This window comes from Oryza sativa, chromosome 4, assembly GCF_034140825.1.
Source record: "Oryza sativa Japonica Group chromosome 4, ASM3414082v1".
In the NCBI taxonomy this organism is placed as follows: domain Eukaryota; kingdom Viridiplantae; phylum Streptophyta; class Magnoliopsida; order Poales; family Poaceae; genus Oryza; species Oryza sativa.
In genome coordinates this window covers 35,049,515-35,067,650 of record NC_089038.1, presented here as the reverse complement: position 1 = coordinate 35,067,650, position 18,136 = coordinate 35,049,515, and the positions used below count along the sequence as shown (strand labels likewise).

Genomic DNA, 18,136 nt, shown 5'->3' with positions numbered 1-18,136 from the left:
CATAATAATCTAACAATATATATTTTGTATCCTATATCATACAACATCATCATCCATCTTGAAGTCTAGGTCTTTTTTTTTTGTAAAATGGGTTTTTATAACTGAAAAAGGGATTTATAAAATTAATTTAAGAGTGTGCCAACTATATATAGCAAAAAAAAAGCAAATCCTGTAAATAAGATAACTGGCCCCATCCTTGATGATCTCTCTGGTCTAGGTGAGCTCCGTGCCATTTACTTCCACAACGTACGGAGAATCCGACGGTGAGGACTACAACGGTGATAGAAGCGGCCCCGGTGCCGGAGAGGTGGCCGACGAAGGTGTGCGGGATGCCGAGCCGACACCTCACACAAGCTTTTGTATGGAGGCCTGGAGAGAGGGGGGAGAAGTAGAAGAAGATTGGGCCAGTGACATTTGGGTCACACGCTGACTCAGCCGCCACGTCAGCTAAAACCGCTCTTAATACTGTATTTAGACCTAATGTGACCTGGTTTTATAAGATTAGAGATATGTTATATCTTACATTCTGGTTCAAAGACGTTTTTAAAACATGACGATAACTCGATAAGAGATCTCAAAGTGAACTTTTTCCTCCTCCTAGTCATCCTTCTAAGACTGCATTCGGTATAGGAAGTTCCCAACCCTTCTCCCTCGTTTTCCGCGCGCATGCTTTTCAAACTAATAAACGGTGTATTTTTACGAAAGTTGCTTAATAAAACATATCGATCTATTTTTTAAAAAAAATTAGCTAATATTTAATTAATCACACGTTAAACGCTGCTCCATTTTATGTGCTAGGGGATGAGGGTTCCCAACACTCCCTCCCGAACGTAGCCTAAATGTGGTCTACGACTCTACATAGTGGGCCCCCACAAATTCCATGGCCCATCAACTTTTGGCCCAGAATAGGCAATGGCCCAGTGATGCTACCGATGAAGCGATCCGACGCGCCCGCATTCCCCACGCTGCTCCCTATTCCCCATTCCCCCCACGCGACAGTGGAGACGACAAGTGAAGCGATCGCCACAAGCCGCCATCCGCAGCGCCGACTCCGACGCCGGACGCCGGGCGCCGCGTCGGCGCCGAGACGCTCACGCCGGCCGGCCATCACGGTATAGCCACCACCGTGTCCGGCATCCGGCCAGGCGGCGCAGGCGGCAGGGGAAGGCAATGCTCTATATACTTTCTCTCCATTTCTTTCTTATATTTTAATCAGTGTAAAACAGTAGTAGGATTTGCTGCGTTCTCTGTGACTGTGATTATATTAACGGCGATTGTTTTCTTCAGATTTCAGAAAGCCTGAGTTTGGTTGGTATTGTTGCGCGAAGATAAACAGGAAAGAAAGTGAGATCAGGGAACAAGTGTCTAAGGAGAAAGTGGTATGCCCTATTATATGGCTGAAAATTATCTCATCTAATAGTTTTATTGTATTCTTAGAACTCCAACTGAAACCTTAGAGACTAACAATGGTTACGGGCTTACGGCAAGCTATCAAGGAATTATTAGATAAATTAAGGATACAATCATACAAACTACGGTGATTTGCTAGTTCAACATAATTATTGGTGATATGTTTGAAATAAATTAGGGAATGATGTAATCATCGGTAATTTGGATGTTTATACTAAGGGCTTTAAGTGTTCATTGATACTTCCTCCGTCCCAATATAAGTGCAATTTTGCACTATTCACCTCCAATGTTTGACCATTCGTTTTATTTAAAAAATTTTTATGATTACTATTTTTATTGTTATTAGATGATAAAACATGAATAGTACTTTATGTGTGACTAACTTTTTTTAATTTTTTCATAAAATTTTCAAATAAGACGGACGGTCAAACGTTAGACACGGATTTTCATTGCTGCACTTATTTTGGGACGGATGTAGTAATTGTTATTATTTAGATGTTTATACTAAGGGTTTTCGTGTTAATATTTAGAAATGTAGACCTAGTTTGTCACCTAATTATTTGTTTCTCAAAAAGGATAATTGGTTTATTTTTCACTCGCCTTGCCTTATTTTTATCAGTGTGAAGACGAGGCGAGCTCCCTTTTGGGAGAAGATTCCTTTTTAGGCATATGCTTCCCTACAAAACTTCCCCAAAGTGAACCTGGAGGAGATTTTTTTTTTGGCGAGAGAGAGAGAGTGGGAGGGGCACCTACCCCTTCAAGCCCACGACCACGGCCGCCGCCTCTTCTTGTGCACAAGGGGACGTTGTGTGCTTCGTGCACACGCATGGCCGACACGAGAGGCTCCACTTCCTCTGGCGGCGGCGATGACAGGGGCAGAGAAGGCCACGATGACTTCACAGGGGGCGGCCAATACAACAGGTACCATAGGATCCTTGAGGCCGTGCCGTCACCCCTTGTTAGGCGTGAGAATGGTGTGCATCATCAGTACCCCACTGGCCTAATCCACCACCCGTCGTCGACAATGCCGGTGGCGCCATGCTCCTACGTGCCCCGGTACACCATGGTGCCAACATCCGCCATGCTCCCGCTGCAGCACCACCACCGCCAATTGCAGATATCTCAAGGTTAGTCTTCTCCTAACCGCCATATACATCTTGTTGCACCACGATCATCTGCACTTGTTGAATTCAGCACGAAGATATTTTCCCCATAGGGCTTCGTCTAGGTCAGTCTAGGGTTTATTGTGCATGTGGGGCCTATGTTTTTTCATGGTTCCTGCTACCTACATATAAGATCCGGTGTCTCTCTTCCCTTGCCACTGTTCCTTGCATGTCAGGTAGGGTTTCTGTCTCATTAGAATCACGCATGTTCTTGTGAGCATAAAAATCATTCTACAGTTTGAGATCCACTGCAAGTCTGCAACAACATGGTAACTAGGATCTTCAATGTAATTCATGTATGTTATACATCATCTTGCATTTCTTATGGTCAGTGACGACATATATAGATAGCAATTATGTACAGCATATATATACCATCTTGCATCTCTTGCTCTGGTCAGTGTTACTATTCCTGCTTATTCTTTAATTCCTTATCGTCTTGTGTCCTTATATGTTATTTCATCAGTTTTGTTTGATTTTTCTTCAGAAAACTTCCAAGACCGAGTTCCCTCCAATAATGTTGCAGCTCCGCATCTTCCTAGCAATTTTCAGGATTTGAGGCCAATGTGCAATGGGCCGCCATTCATGTCTTATGGCCAGACTGCTTCCAATAGAAATGTTCTTTATCAGAATCTGACGCCATACTCCTTCAATGCATGGGCTAGCAATAACATGCCGAGGAACCCTGTCTACACTAGTTACCACCCTACTGCAATTGAGGATCCCCATGCTACTCCATTCCACATCAACAATCATGACACAGACCAAGGTTATATACATGCATGCATGGCCTTTGATGAACATAGTACTTAGTGGTTGTAAAAGGTTTATCTCCTTTACTAGTAGCCCTATTTAGATTAGTTCACTACTAGAAAAATGATTTTCGCAGACGGGGCCCATTTCAGTATTTCACTAAGCAGGAGGGCCAAAATTTTCCTCCCAAATGGCCGCCTGCAATGTTGTGGGGGGGGGGGGGGGTGGATGGCCGTCCACCTAACATAAAGGGTTATTTCCTTTAGAAGATTTAAGAGTAGATTTCAGAGGGCAATGCATTGATTAGTCCACCATGAATTGATTATTTCACAATGCATTTCATCCAAGTGTGCAACTATATGGATGTCAGTGTTACTACTACTTATGGGGTGGATGGCCGTCCACCTAACATAAAGGGTTATTTCCTTTGGAAGATTTAAGAGTAGATTTCAGAGGGCAATGCATTGATTAGTCCACCATGAATTGATTATTTCACAATGCATTTCATCCAAGTGTGCAACTATATGGATGTCAGTGTTACTACTACTTATGCATTTCCTCACCTCTGAGCATCTTATTGTGCAGGTTTCTTCACCGTTTCTACTAGCTTCAGGGTGGATCAATCATTTGTACATGCTCCTTCACCCTTTCCACCAGTGTCTTCATCATCCCGCAGTTTCTCTTCAGCTCAAATTTCAAATGGACCGATAGACGCTAAGAAAGCCAAGAAATCAGATATAAAAGTAAGACTCTTCTAGAGCATGTTGATATATTCTGGGTTCACATGAGCAGTCCTGACATGAGATTTCTACAGGATCAACCAATTGTTTTAAGAAGAAGTGATACGGAGAGTGAAAAAAATGATGAACTAGATCAAACTCCGGCTAGTGAGCCTTCAAGCATGAGTCATAACAGTGCAAATTCGACTATTGTAAGTAACATGATGCCTTGGTGATGATGGCATCCATATATCCTGAATACTACTATTCTCTATTTGGTACATAAATAAATGCATTTTGTAACTTGATAACTTAATTGTTCCATTGATAGATTAAAAGTTGCAGGAACAATTTCATTATTATTTTTAATTAGGATAATGGCAACTATTCCGCAATTTTCCAACTAACTGCAATCATTAGTACCATAGTTTAGTAGTCAGATCTGAACCACCTATACAATCATTGTTGACTGCAGTTTACATTGACTTCAATCAATTTGTTCTGCATGTATCTTGTTAATTAGACTGCTCTTGTGAGAGCCTTGCTCTGTATATGTAAATTTTGCTTCTATCATAATAGAACAGAGGACTTCTCCCACACCCACTTTGGAAGGGACATTAACTTCAAACTGAACTAACTCTGAATTTTCTAGCAGAGATTCAACTGTAGAGAATACCGTGTTATCTTGCGCAAGGAGTTGACAAATAGTGATGTTGGTAATATTGGAAGAATTGTGATGCCAAAGGTAAAATATTGTATATTCTCACATTAATATATTATATCTACAACAAATACAGTTCTAGCATGATCCACATAACTACGGTGCAATATATTTAGTTACGAGTCTTGAGACTTGAGAGTCGAGTGTAATTTTATTATCTTCAAATTTTGTAGAGGGATGCAGAGGCTCATCTTCCAGCATTGCATCAAAGGGAAGGTGTGATGCTGAAAATGGATGACTTCAAGCTTGAAACTACTTGGAATTTTAAGTACAGGTAATCTTATCATAATATCATATTACTAGTCTAGCAGAGTTGTGTGCAGCACCAGATCAAGTTCGAATATTATGTAATGTGGTACAGTGTTAGAGAGTTGGTATATCTGCCTATTACTCCCTCCGTTTTTTAATAGATGACACCGTTGACTTTTTCTCACATGTTTGACCATTCGTCTTATTCAAAAATTTTATGCAAATGTATAAGATATAAATCACACTTAAAGTACTATGAGTGATAAAACAACTCATAACAAAATAAATTATAATTACGTAAATTTTTCGAATAAGATGAATGGTCAAACATGTGAGAAAAAGTCAACGGCGTCATCTATTAAAAAACGGAGGTAGTATTATCTAATTCAATCCTATCTTGAGAAAGTATTTTACATTATCAAGTGCATGTGGCCTCATTTCAGCATGCAATCCAAATAGTTATAAATAATCTTAAACATAGAATAGAATATATAATGGTGTTGTCTATCGGTGCACAGATATGCAATTTGATCTACGCATAGAGAAACAGTACAGCAAATCAGACTATGGAAAGTGCAATCACATTTTTAGTTGACTTTGTTAATCTGTTTCTCTCTCTGTAGATAAAAATTTGACCTTTACAAACAAGCAATAGGTGATACAATCATCTGCGTTGTCACTTTTTTTTTTCAAAATTTTTCGTAATTATTTGGGTCACATGCGAGAAACACAAACATATATGGCTTGTAATCCGCTACATATTACTCATAGGAGATACCTTTCAGGTTCTGGCCCAACAACAAGAGCAGAATGTATGTCTTGGAAAGCACGGGTACGTTTAAACATTGAAACATATACTTTTGGATTTTTCTTAGTTTGTACTGGAGCTGATGAATTGCTCTCTTTAGGTGGCTTTGTGAAGCAGCATGGTCTCCAGACAGGGGACATATTCATCATCTACAAAAGCTCGGAGTCTGAGAAATTAGTACGTCGATCGTAACCCGAATTCCTTTTGTCACCCCCATAATCTATTGGATTTCTGGTTTCTACATATGGCTAATCTTTATGAGAAAATCCAAGAAATGTATAGATATTTTCCTGAAGTTGTATTGCTGATATTTCCATATATGTTGCCTTATGCCTCTACTGTGCTGGCTCTTTTGAAGGTTGTTCGTGGGGAGAAGGCCATTAAGCCGAATGTCATCATGCCTATTGTGGACTGCAGCTGCAAAAATGATCTCAACAACAGCGAAGAATGCGGGTTCGCTATCAGCCTGCTGACTAAGAAAACCTGATGTGGAATGGCAGCTTCATGTCTTGAGACCATCATCTGAAAGCCTCATTACAAGGCAATGCATTTTTGTTATTGGAGAATGTGTTGCCCCACACTTTTAACTTCATAGATAAAAGTACAAGACTATGGATTATTATTTAGTAACTCTTTTTTTTTCCAAATAATAGTCCACATCAGAGATTGCAACAGCGAAATAGATAGAAACTACCTTTAACTCATAGCTGAAAGTCTTAAAGCCATCGCCATCGGTAGTAGCTTGTGTTGTACCTTTAACAGTTTGTTGCAGAGCAACCGATGGTTTCGTTTATATTGCTGTTGTGCTGTGGGATTATTACTTCTGAAGTTGCTGAAGTTTCTGGAGAAAGATGAAAATTTGCTTTGGTAACATGGAGCCATGGAGGTAACTAGGTAAGAACAATTGTAATCAGAGAAGGTGATCACTATTTTAGACAGCTAATGTTGTGATTGGACTTGGCTGTCGTCTGCTAGATCCTTTCGATTCAACAGGATGGATTGTGATTTTAGGGAGTGTTGGTGTGACGACCTAAGTGCACCCTATTTTAACTTGAGCTTCATAGGCACAAACTAAAGCATAGGATCAAAAGTATCGTGTGAAGACAACATAGTGAAACATAGAGCTTCAGTGTTTAAACATCTATCATCATAGAGCCTATGACTGGTTACAATTTGCTTGTCACCTTTACAAGAAGAAGTTTGCTTCGGTTTCTGTAAGATCCCTATGTGAACCATATCATATACATTTCTTTTCACTGTCTCTTTTTTAAAGAGTATACTGCTCTTCCTGATTTAGTAATGTGCTACATAGACTTTCCCTAGGGAAAAAGCTAGATTGACAATGAGAAGAGCTGAAGTGGAGGGTTTTTTTTTTTAACAATGACAGAGGCACTGCCTTATTTATTTATTTATTTATTTTTTTAAAAAAAAGCTAAGCTAGATTGACAATGAGAAGAGCTGAAGTGAAGGTTTTTTTTTTGTTTTTTAGAAACAATGACAGAGGCACTGCCTTATTTAAAAAAAAAGGCTAGACACTGGGGAAGTACCAATGTCGAATTTATTAAAAAAGGGGATGAGCGAGTCCGGCCAGAGTCAAACGCAGGTCGCGGAGAGCACAACGGCTGCACCATGGCATCTGCGCTACGTGCAGTCTATTTCATTGATAAAGAAGAGATACACATCGACCCTAGAAAGGTTCAAACCGAAAACACCATCGTACAAACACCTCAATCTCATACCCTAAAGCTCCACTAAACACCTGAAAACACCAAAGCTGGATGGAGTTTCATGATTAGCTTTGGCAAAATGGTAATCCTCTAGAAGAAACAAAGCCCAAGGCTAGAGTCCTAGGATCAACACTAGATGGACATCAAGTCTCAGTCAAAATTCGCCTAAAAAAATTATCTTCCTACAAGGCTTGTAATAAATATGGTGGTGGCTAAGGGAGTTGATAGTGGAGGCGGTTGCAAGTTAGCCAGGCGTTTTGGAGGGGCGTGTTCCAGCGATGTGCAGCCATAGAGTCCACCGTGCTATGACACTTGTCACTGAGATGGCTAGGCGGAGCGGCGGCAACCCTAGGTAAAGCAATGACCGAAGAATATTTGAGGTTTTATCTTCTAGCCTTGTTTTTATTGTTATTTTATTGTGTTGTTCCTTAGTTATGAGACATGGAGTCTAAGTATTCCTATAACTTCTAACTGCGTATTCCCACTTATAGGTATAGAAGCCGTATATATAAAAAAATCATCTGTATAGGTAGTTGGATGTGAAAACGATAATGAGTGAAGTTGTCATGAAAACCAAATCCTATGTTACATTTCTTTTTTTTTCCAAGTAATTAACAATAAATTTTAGAAGTAAAAGTAAAAACGTTGGGATTAACATCTGATTATACAGGTTCGCACCTAAACGGTTGTTTGGATATGCAGGACTATTCTGACATGACTTTGTTTTTGGACCATGGCGCCTCACCAGCTGTTTCAAGAGCTGAAGGAGGAAAAAAAAATCTAGTGCATGGCCATCCAAATCAACCATCTGAGTGATCCGATTCGTTTGATCAGCATGGCAAAGTATGCAATCATATGGCCTATTAGCCACACAAACCTGGCCTGACAACGACTATGCCGATCGAATGTATGACACTCTCACTCTCCAACCGCAACTACTTCCTCCTTCCTCTCAAAATATAAAATATAAGAGATTTAGTCCAGATTCGTAGTGCTAGAAAGTGTCCTATCTATTTAAAATCTCTTATATTTTAAGAGGGTGGGAGTATCTTCCTGTGCATGGCTTCCTCCAAAATCGCCTAAAGATTTCTTTTTCAGTGATAACTCACCCAAACTTTCTCATGTACAACAGCGAACAGTTTCAGAACTTCAGATAAGTATAGCTGTCTTTACGCATCCAAAATCACTCACTCCATCTATGGTGCGTACTAACAACAGTATAGATCACTAGGCCCCTGTTTGAGACAGTGTTTCCCAAACCACCGGGTCCGGGGTTATCGCTCCCTGGCGGTAAGCACCGCGGTAACCGTAGCAAACCGTACGAAACCATGTAAAATTTATCAAAATTTTAAATTATTTCTTTAATTTATTTGAATTTAAGGAGGTTATCGCGGTTTTCCTTTTACCGTACCCCGCGATAACCGCACAGTTACCGGCGGTTTTGCAAACCCTGGTTTGAGATAGCTTTTTCTCCTGATTATTAGTGCGGATTGTTTATTTGACCAACGCGATAAACTCTCGAATGGATGGTCTAATCAATGCAGTAGAAAAAGTTATTTGAGAAATCGTATTTTTCCAAGAGTGGAGCAGATAATCCATAGCAAAAAAAAGAAAACCCTGAGAAAAATATCTATAAAGAACAGTGTAGAGATTATGGGTATCATATACCCACATGGCTGCACTATCCGACTGACTATATGGGATAGATCATATGAATAGAATATGTATAGGATTAGGACTTGGGTGTTATATTTATTTGTGTATCAAGGAAACATGTTCTTAGTTTGGTACGATTGTAAAGTAGTTATAGAAATGTAAATTATCTTGTAAACTTGCCTCCTCTGACTATATAAGGAAGGCAGGGTGTCCCTTTAGGGCATAACCACACTGAAGATCATCAGATTAATACTACAATCGGCGGATTCAATCTCCAAACAGGAGTAGGGTAGGTCTGAACCTATCTAAACTCTTAGTCTCATAACCCATCCACTTTTTTCTTGTGCGTTACCCTTTTCATATTGCCGAATTATAGTTTCGATAAACAGGGTGCCATTTGTGGTACCGTCCAGTGTAACGTCCACTTTAGTCTGAAGATTAGCACATCAATTTTTGAACAGTTTTCAGATTGGCATCTGCATATCTGATATATATGGATGATACGATGAGTTTTTTGAGTCACCATTTATAATTTCACCTTGAGCCGTGAGTGACACTACAACACAGGCTCACGAGGAGCTCTGCCGAACGCACCAGAGGCCTCGACGGCTACAGATCACCCTAAAAATTCCCGGCGACGGCGACAAGCCCTAGCTAGGCCGGCGGTGGTGGGGACGACGGCGACGCTTTAGCTGATGCTTCTCGGCAGCAACTTCACACTACCACATTTCCTGCACTGGCTCTGCTTATCCCTGCAAATGCCTCGTGATCTGCTGCCTCTGCTGGTTCACTGCACTTCCACTCCTCCCGTCGCTTTCAGCATGATAGGTTAACGCAAGAACACAACAAGAACTGCAGATGACACTGCATTCTGCATATTTTACATTGTATACAGTTGTGGTGGTGAGTGCTGGCATGAGGACCACTGGTAGCTCAGCTCTAGGCTCTGTTCATGCAGAAAGATATGTAAAAGAAATTTCTGAAAATTATCAGATGGTGGTTGTGTGGTCGCCATAACAGTGCTCCTCTGATGTTTGTCAAGTGCAAAGCCCTGCTCTTGCATAGTTTAGTGATCATAATTGAAGCCTAGGGCAGCAGCTAAGTGTGCCTACTGACCTTAAGCAAAGACTTGTCCATGGCACAGGTGTTACTACCAGGGATGATCAGGGTGTCTGAAGTTGCAATAACAATTAGGATTTGTGTGGCATCTTGTGGTATAGGGGTAGTAGGATTAGTAGTAGCCTTTACAGATTTAAGTGCAAGTTCCAGTCATGTTGGATAATGGAGTTTGTGAGGACTAGCCAGGAGTGATAGGATAATTCATGAGAATGAATTCAGGCCTGGAAATCTGGTGTGTAAGCTAGCCGATTGTAGATGACTGTGACAAAGAAAAAATGTGATGAGACAGTAAAAAGCAGATTAATTTGGAACTTGTAGCTGCCTTTCACGCAACGCAATATATACAATGTTCTGCCTTACCAAATCACAATCATTCAGTTGTTCTTGTAGCAAGGATGGTTCAGTTTCATGGCCCTTTCGGCAGTGCGATGCGAGGAACCATGCCATGCCGATGAAGTGGTTCAGATGCCACTTTCAGTAGCCATTATGAACAAATACTCATATCAGCCTCATTTCAGAAGTAACTGGATTGAATGTGGACAGAAGTGGTTAAACAATAATACTAACATAGAGAGCATATATCAGCTGATGAGAAGCATCATATACAAATACATATACTCCTATAATCTTCAAAATATATTTTGTCAAGTTAACATCATTGATGCACTTTATGAGGTATCAGGTAATAATAATCAGTACTCCAGGAAGATGATGACTTAAACTACTGACCAGTATTACTAGTATTACTACTACTTCAACAGATCAGGAATTGATTCTGCTTATGTCATACTGAAAGCAATACTGCACGGTTTTCAGAGCAAAGTACGCATATACAAGTACAGGTACTGATAGCAACAGAAAATCTCGACATTACTCTGAAAAAAATGCTCTCCGGGCATCATATGTCAAGATCGACAGAAATGTTCCATTGGTGTCATCTCAGAGAGTTGCAGCCTTTACATTTCAAGAAAGTCTTTGGTCCTCTGCAGTTCAATGATTTTTCACCACTTAGGATTTCTTCGTCGCTGCATATTGAAGGACTGAAGGAATCAAGGAATAGTTTGTGAGAAAGGTTCACATCAAAAAAATCAATTCTTTCCTGACCATTATGAGTTGTATATATGCAAACATGGACCATTATATATGTGGGGTTTTTTTCTCCTCATTATTAGCACCCTATGCATCTAAGATTTGTTACTCAAATGAGTTGTTGGTTATCCATTTCAAACAGTGAGCAAATAGATAGCAACATTAGAACAGTGGACCAATTTGGTGGCATGGTCATTGACCTGTGGCTGACATTTAAACAACACAGCCACAATGTGGCATCCAAACAGTATAGATATAATCACAAGCACACCCACTACCCACCAGAATTAACTCCATAGGAACTTTGGACAATTAGCACTGTTATAATCAGTAAAAGAGCTGTAGGAAAAGGAAAGGAGGAGAAAGAGAAAGCTAAGAACAAAATGCCAGGCCACCACAGCTGATAAAGGAGAGCCTAACAACAAAGTACCAATTCAAAAACCATCACTTCAGCACATTAAGGTCATCTGTCTAGCAGCTTCCATAGCACCACCATCCACCATCCATCCATTCATTCTGGAACCTCCACATCCTGCAAATTCCAAGATGGATGGAAACAAAATCGTCAATTTGATGGTCCTGCCCACTTGTCAATGACACATGTCACAATAGGAATCTTGTTTTCATGGAAAAACAGTCGAATTTGAAATTTCAGAACTCCCAAGTGACTGAAAATTATGCTGGTTCAAACACAATCAAAAGGAGTTATTAGTCTACATCCAACCATTGGTAACTGCATGTGCTTTCTGATCTGTACAGTTCCTATTCGAAGCAAAGAACCTATAAAAAAAAGGAAGATGCTTGTAACTCAAGGTGCTTCTTTAGTTCTTCTTTTTCAACATAAAGGGTGCCATTACCCTGTATTCAGTGAACTACTGAAGATCCAGAAATTCAGAAACAAAATTTACCCACAGTCAAAACTAAAGGTCAGATCAACGTGGAAATAATCAAACTTTAGATGTGATGATCCACGAGTTAGATCCTAATGGCACCGAAAGGGAAAGAAGTGGGCCGGACTGCGAGTGCCGAAGCCGACCATTTCCTTTTCTTTCTTACTTAAAGTTACAACGCCAACAGCTTAAGCGGCAACCGACCGAGCACGCGCACACGACAGGTCATGCCGGGTAAGCATCAACGAATTAATCATGGATTAACTGATCATTACTGTTTAATTTGAGTTTTAAGCTTCTAAAATAATTGTGTTTTTACCAAAAACAACAACAAATGGTTTTTCGCAAATACGTAAAGATTGCACGTCTATATATTAGAAGAGATTGTAATTAATATAATTGCGAACAGCTACAAATGGTAATTAATATTTTTTTGATTATATTAATGGTAAGTTACTAGATTGAATGAAAGATTTATTTATTTATTATTTTTAATGTAAGTTACCTGAAGATGATGATACGATTAGCCCGGCTTCCTCCGCTCCGGCGATCTCTTCGGCGAACAATGAAAAACCAAAGATGATGAAAATTTCTATATGTATTGTACGGCGGAGGGGAGTGGATCGGAGGGAGCTTATTGCCGGCCGAAGGAGTGGCGATTCTTCTTGATGAAATCGTCGAATCGCCGGTTCATCTCCTCCGCTCCGATCGACGGGTCGCGCGCTCGCGGCGGCGGCGGCCCTGCGGGAGGCGCCTTCTGCGCCGGAGGGGCCGCCATTGCCGGCGCGGTGGCCGGGCGCGTCTTCTGCATGATGGCGTTCCACGTGGCGTCCAGGTCGTCGTCGTCGTCGTCATCGGCGGCGGCGGCGGCGGCGTCCCTGCCGCTGTCGACGGCCGGGAGCGGCAGCGAGAACTCCCGCTCGAGAACCGAGTGTTCCTGCGGCGGCGGCGCAAGGCTCCGCCTCTCGTCGGAGGTGTACGACGCGGCGGTGGACGCGTCCTCGTCGGACTCCGTGGTCACGCAGGACTCGCCGCCGCCGGAGTCCGGGGAGATCTCCGGGGAGGCTTCGTGCTCCGGCATGCCGCCGCCGCCGCCGCCGCCGTACACGGCCGCCGCGGCGTTGAACTCCTCCTTGGGCTTGACAACAAGCGATGGCGCATCCTCTGCCGCGGCCACTGGAACAGCCGGATGCGGGTGCGGCCATGGATCCTTGAGCTGCTGCTGCTGCGCCTGGAAGTGCTTGTGGTCGGAGAGCTTCCAGATGACGAGGATGATGAGGTGCACGGTGACGAACAGGTACGGCGGCACGAGCCACACCCTCGCCGCCGCCCACACCCGCGGGAACACGGCGCCGGCCACGGACACGAGCTGCGGCACGGCGAGGCGCGCGAAGGAGCCAGCCCCGGCGACCGCCGCCGCCGCGAACGCCACCTTAGCCGCAAGCACCGTCGCGGCCATCCCTCCACCGCCGCCCCCGCCACGTCGCCGCGAGGCGTAGCTGTACGACATGGTGGTTGGTCTCGTCGGCGTCGGCGTCGGCGAGGATGGCGAAGTGATGGGCAGCGAGCGGGTGAGGGGGAGCGGGTGCGCGGCTATTTATTGGGGGGAGAGTGGTTGCCATTGCCAAGTTGGAATTCAAAATTCGGGGGGATTTTAATTCGAAACCAATAATAATCGCAATAATTTGCGCCCCGATTTCAATCATTTTTTTTAAATAACAGGATACTATTACTACTGTATTAATGGTGATTCTTTGGTAGGGTGAGGGTCCCCTTGTGATAATGAAGTGAAGGAAAGTGATGGATCATGTATGGGGGCAGTGGTGATTGCATCCATTGTTGGACCTAAATCAAATCAAATTTGTTTCTTAAGATAATCATGTGCATCTTGCAACCATTTAAATTGCCAATTAGTACTACCTCCGTCCCAAAATAATTACAATTTTATGTTATTTAGCATATATTAAGGTTTGAGAAAAAAGACTATGGTGTCTCTCATTAAATGTTGTTTATGTGAGAGTGGGAAGATAGTTGAGGGTAAAATAGGGAGAAATTTGAATGAGATATGATTGATGGGGCAATTAGTACTCTAGAATTACAATTATTTTAGAATAAATTTTAAATCATAGAAATGCAATTATTTTGGGACGGAGGTAGTAGTAATTTGCAAGACAGATTAACCAGCTGTCGGCACTGGCACTGTTGTTACCTGCTGACATTGCAACGAACAATCGATCTCATTAATTTTTTCTTGAAAGTTCATCGATCTGATTAATTCGATCAATCAACTAAATTGCAGAAGCTTGAGTTCCCCGATTTGACTACAGGAAGTATGGGAGGATGTAGTGTACACACAAGGGCTGTCAGAAAAGTCAACTTCTCCAATTAAACAACACCTATTCTTGGATCACCGTACCGGTCGATCCAGATCAACCTAACGATCCAATGCTAATATGAGGGTCGTTGGTCAATGGCCAAAGTTAATTATTCCAGGACACAAGTGAACAGGCAGAGCAGTTAGAAACAGAAAATGATGAAACGCAATACACCTGGCCTGTCTTTAACCTAACCGTTAGGACTATATCACATTAATAAGTGAATAAATTACGATTTACCTGCTCAACCATCACATGAACTGATGAACAAATTTCCTTGGATTTACTAGTACAGTATCAAATTAGCAATGACTTATCCAGACATGAGATGCATGATGAGATATTAGTAGGATATGTGGGTGGTGGACAGAGTAGAGTTTCCTCCGCTTTTGCCTTTTCGGGAAAAGCGAAGCAGCAGCTAGCGATTTGTTGGTTTGCAGCAAGCTAATCTCTGTAGGTTAGAGCAAGGCTAATAATACAGCCGACCTGCTGGCTATAAGGTTCTTTATAGTCTTCTCTCAGCCTACCTATATAATAGTTAGCTCTTCACAATTAATACAGGGCCCACTTGTCTCTCTCATAGAGTTTCTTGGTTCTTGTGTCCAAGCCGGCTATAAGTTTATAGCCCGCTTCTCCTCTCTCTCCTCTCTTCTTTCCTCCAACTTAGCATTTAGCCGGCTTATAACCTACTATTATACTTGATCTTATTAGAGCACCCGCAATGGTAAAGTAAGGTCCTATCTATAAAACATGTACATCTCAGCAATAGACTAGAATAATAGTAAACCATCTCAATAGTATGTCTACATGGGTATCTATAGCTCTCTAATACATTGTCTCGTTTTTCTCTATAGACTATCTCCAGGTTAGTAGATAGCTTTGCTCTCTCTCTTCATTTAATCTCTTCTAAGTAGGAAAATATGCTGACATGGATCTCTTATAGAGAGCCTATAGATAACCATTGTGGGTGCCCTTAGCGGAGCAGCAGGTGTTCTAGATGCTTCCTGCCTCGTCGGCCATGATGCCCATGCAGCATGCACCGATCTACTACCAATCACCATGGCGAAATGGCGAGTGACCTCACATCACCCAGGGCAAATCGTCTGCTGTACTGCACCTCTAGTAGGTGTCACTGACATGTGGGTCCCACCTGCTTCGGGCCCCACATGTCAGTGACACCCACCGCATGTGCATTACAGCATAGGATCTCCACTCCACATCACCCAGCATCCATCGATCTGTCCACGGCGAAATGGGCCGTCCATTACGTCGCCGGCTAATTCAGAGTTTCAGACATTATTATCGTAAGAAAAGATTCAGAGTTCAGATTTGTTGCGTGCGTTCGTCGGCTTCAGAAAGTTCAGAGCGGCAGATTGTGCAGATCGATGCAGCCCATGCCAAGATCATCAATTCATCATCAACCTTTTTCTCTATACTTGTAGATCATTGGTTCGGATTATCATGGCACGTTTTTGCAAGCTGAAATGGTGGGGTTTTTTTTATAAGAAATTATCATCGGTGTTTCTTAAAGTATTTTGTTATCATTCTTTTTAACTTTTAAAACAATTAATACTTTATTCATTTGTGTCATCTACTAATTATTATGAATCATCTTTAAAATTAATTATTATGAACTCAGCATTATCTTTTTTTAATAATAGAATAAACATTCCGGCCTTTGTGCTCGGATATTAGAATTCAGCGATGCAAAATATGTAGGGGAGGATCCACCATCCAGTGCCCTGGCTCGTCGGTCTGAAGTGTAAATGTGCAATGGATTTAAAATGTTTTTCATTGCGAGCAAATATTTCATACTTCATACGATTCATATTTTAAGTTATTTTGACTTTTTTTCTAATCAAATTTATTTAAGTTTAACCAAGCTTAAGTAGCATTTTTAACACAAAACAAACAAACTATTAAAATATATTCAATGAAACTAGTTTGGTGTTCTAAATATTGCTATATTTTTCTATGAAGTTGATCAAACAAGAAAATAAGTCAAAATGACTTATAGTTTTTCTTTTTGGATTTGCCATTAATAATATGTGTATCTTTTTGGGACTATGATTTTGAGACTGAATTTGGAGAAAACCTCACCAATTTAAGCGTCGTTGTAGTCACTCCCGGAGCGGCCGGCCGAAACTGAATGCAGATTATAGAAACAGATTGATTGATGGCGACCTGCATTCACATCCGGGAAACGATGGAGACCAGTTCGTCAGCGCGATCCGAACATGTACGACGGGTCGGACTCGAACCGATTCAGGTCAAGCATGGCGGTCTCGTCCCTCAAAATACGTGCGTTATCGCGATCGAACGACAGAATTGATTACGTCGGTCACTGTCCTAATCGTATGGGATTTACCTGAATATATCTCCCGCGTATTACAGCTACTACCTCCGTCCCAAAATAAATACAGCCGTAGATATCCGTGCCCAACGTTTGACCATCCGTCTTATTTGAAAAATTTGTGAAAAAATTAAAAATATTTAGTTACATATAAAATACTATTCATGTTTTATCATCTAATAGCAATAAAAATACTAATCATAAAAAATTTTCAAATAAGACGAACGGTTAAACGTTGAACGTGAATAGTGCAAAACTGCATTTATTTTGGGACGGAGTGAGTACCATACTACTACTATTGAATGCAGGTCAATTCTAACAAAAATGAATGCTTACTACTCCTTCCATCCTAAATTATAAATTCTATATTTTTAAAAAGATTTTAATGATATGCTTTGATCAATAATTTATTTCATATTCCTATGAAATTAGCATTACATTAAAATACTTTAAAATATGAATTTAGTGATATAACATGTATAATATTTAGCATAGATATAATTAGTATGATCATTAATAAAAAAATATCAAGTTTGATATTCCTAGATAATGATGTTATATAATTTGAGACGAAGAGAATACTACTAGCTAGCTTGCTCCAGAAGCTCTATGCATTTTTTTAATTCTTTTCTGAAAGGAAAATACATTATGCAATTTTGCACGCCGATTGATTTAGACTTTTATCCTACATTATCTATTTGTTATAAAGATAAATTAAATATTTTAATAAATAAAAAATAAGGAATTTCTTAACAAAATAAGTAAAATATTTTTGTAGAAAATTAATAATTTTTAAAAATCATAAAACGAATAAATAATCCGTCTCGATAATCTAATGAGCTATCAGAAAGAACGGGCTGTGATTTAAGTGATATTTTTTTAAAAAAAAAAATGGAAACGAGGTATTAATTTATTCCGGAGGAGACGAACACTACCCTAGCTGATCGATCGTTTTATTCTTCAGTTCCACTATATTTGTCAATAATTATTGTTCGCATCAGGGAATAATTTTTATTCGCGCCGTTTGCAATCATATGAATGGACCAAATAGCGTAAGATTAGCCTTTGTTGATGCCCTATGTTTGCTTTACTTAATCATACAGT

The 18,136-nt window shown here is 40.8% G+C and overlaps 2 protein-coding genes across 2 annotated transcripts; one reads left to right on the top strand and one right to left on the bottom strand.

Annotated features, from left to right (window-relative positions):
* The first annotated feature begins 963 nt into the window (after positions 1 to 963).
* LOC4337398 (B3 domain-containing protein Os04g0676600-like) lies at positions 964 to 6,499 on the top strand. Its single transcript, NM_001419972.1, has 11 exons — positions 964 to 1,167; positions 1,288 to 1,379; positions 2,030 to 2,537; positions 3,061 to 3,342; positions 3,912 to 4,069; positions 4,141 to 4,257; positions 4,701 to 4,790; positions 4,940 to 5,040; positions 5,801 to 5,847; positions 5,924 to 6,000; positions 6,182 to 6,499. Exons 3-11 carry the CDS (start codon positions 2,237 to 2,239, stop codon positions 6,308 to 6,310), a joined length of 1,302 nt encoding a protein of 433 aa, NP_001406901.1. The 5' UTR covers positions 964 to 1,167; positions 1,288 to 1,379; positions 2,030 to 2,236; the 3' UTR covers positions 6,311 to 6,499.
* A 5,094-nt stretch (positions 6,500 to 11,593) lies between these two features.
* On the bottom strand, positions 11,594 to 13,873 carry LOC4337397 (uncharacterized). Its single transcript, XM_015778570.3, has 2 exons — positions 12,810 to 13,873; positions 11,594 to 11,946 (listed from the first exon to the last, which is right to left on the bottom strand). Exon 1 carries the CDS (start codon positions 13,812 to 13,814, stop codon positions 12,939 to 12,941), a length of 876 nt encoding a protein of 291 aa, XP_015634056.2. The 5' UTR covers positions 13,815 to 13,873; the 3' UTR covers positions 11,594 to 11,946; positions 12,810 to 12,938.
* Between the last annotated feature and the right edge of the window lie 4,263 nt (positions 13,874 to 18,136).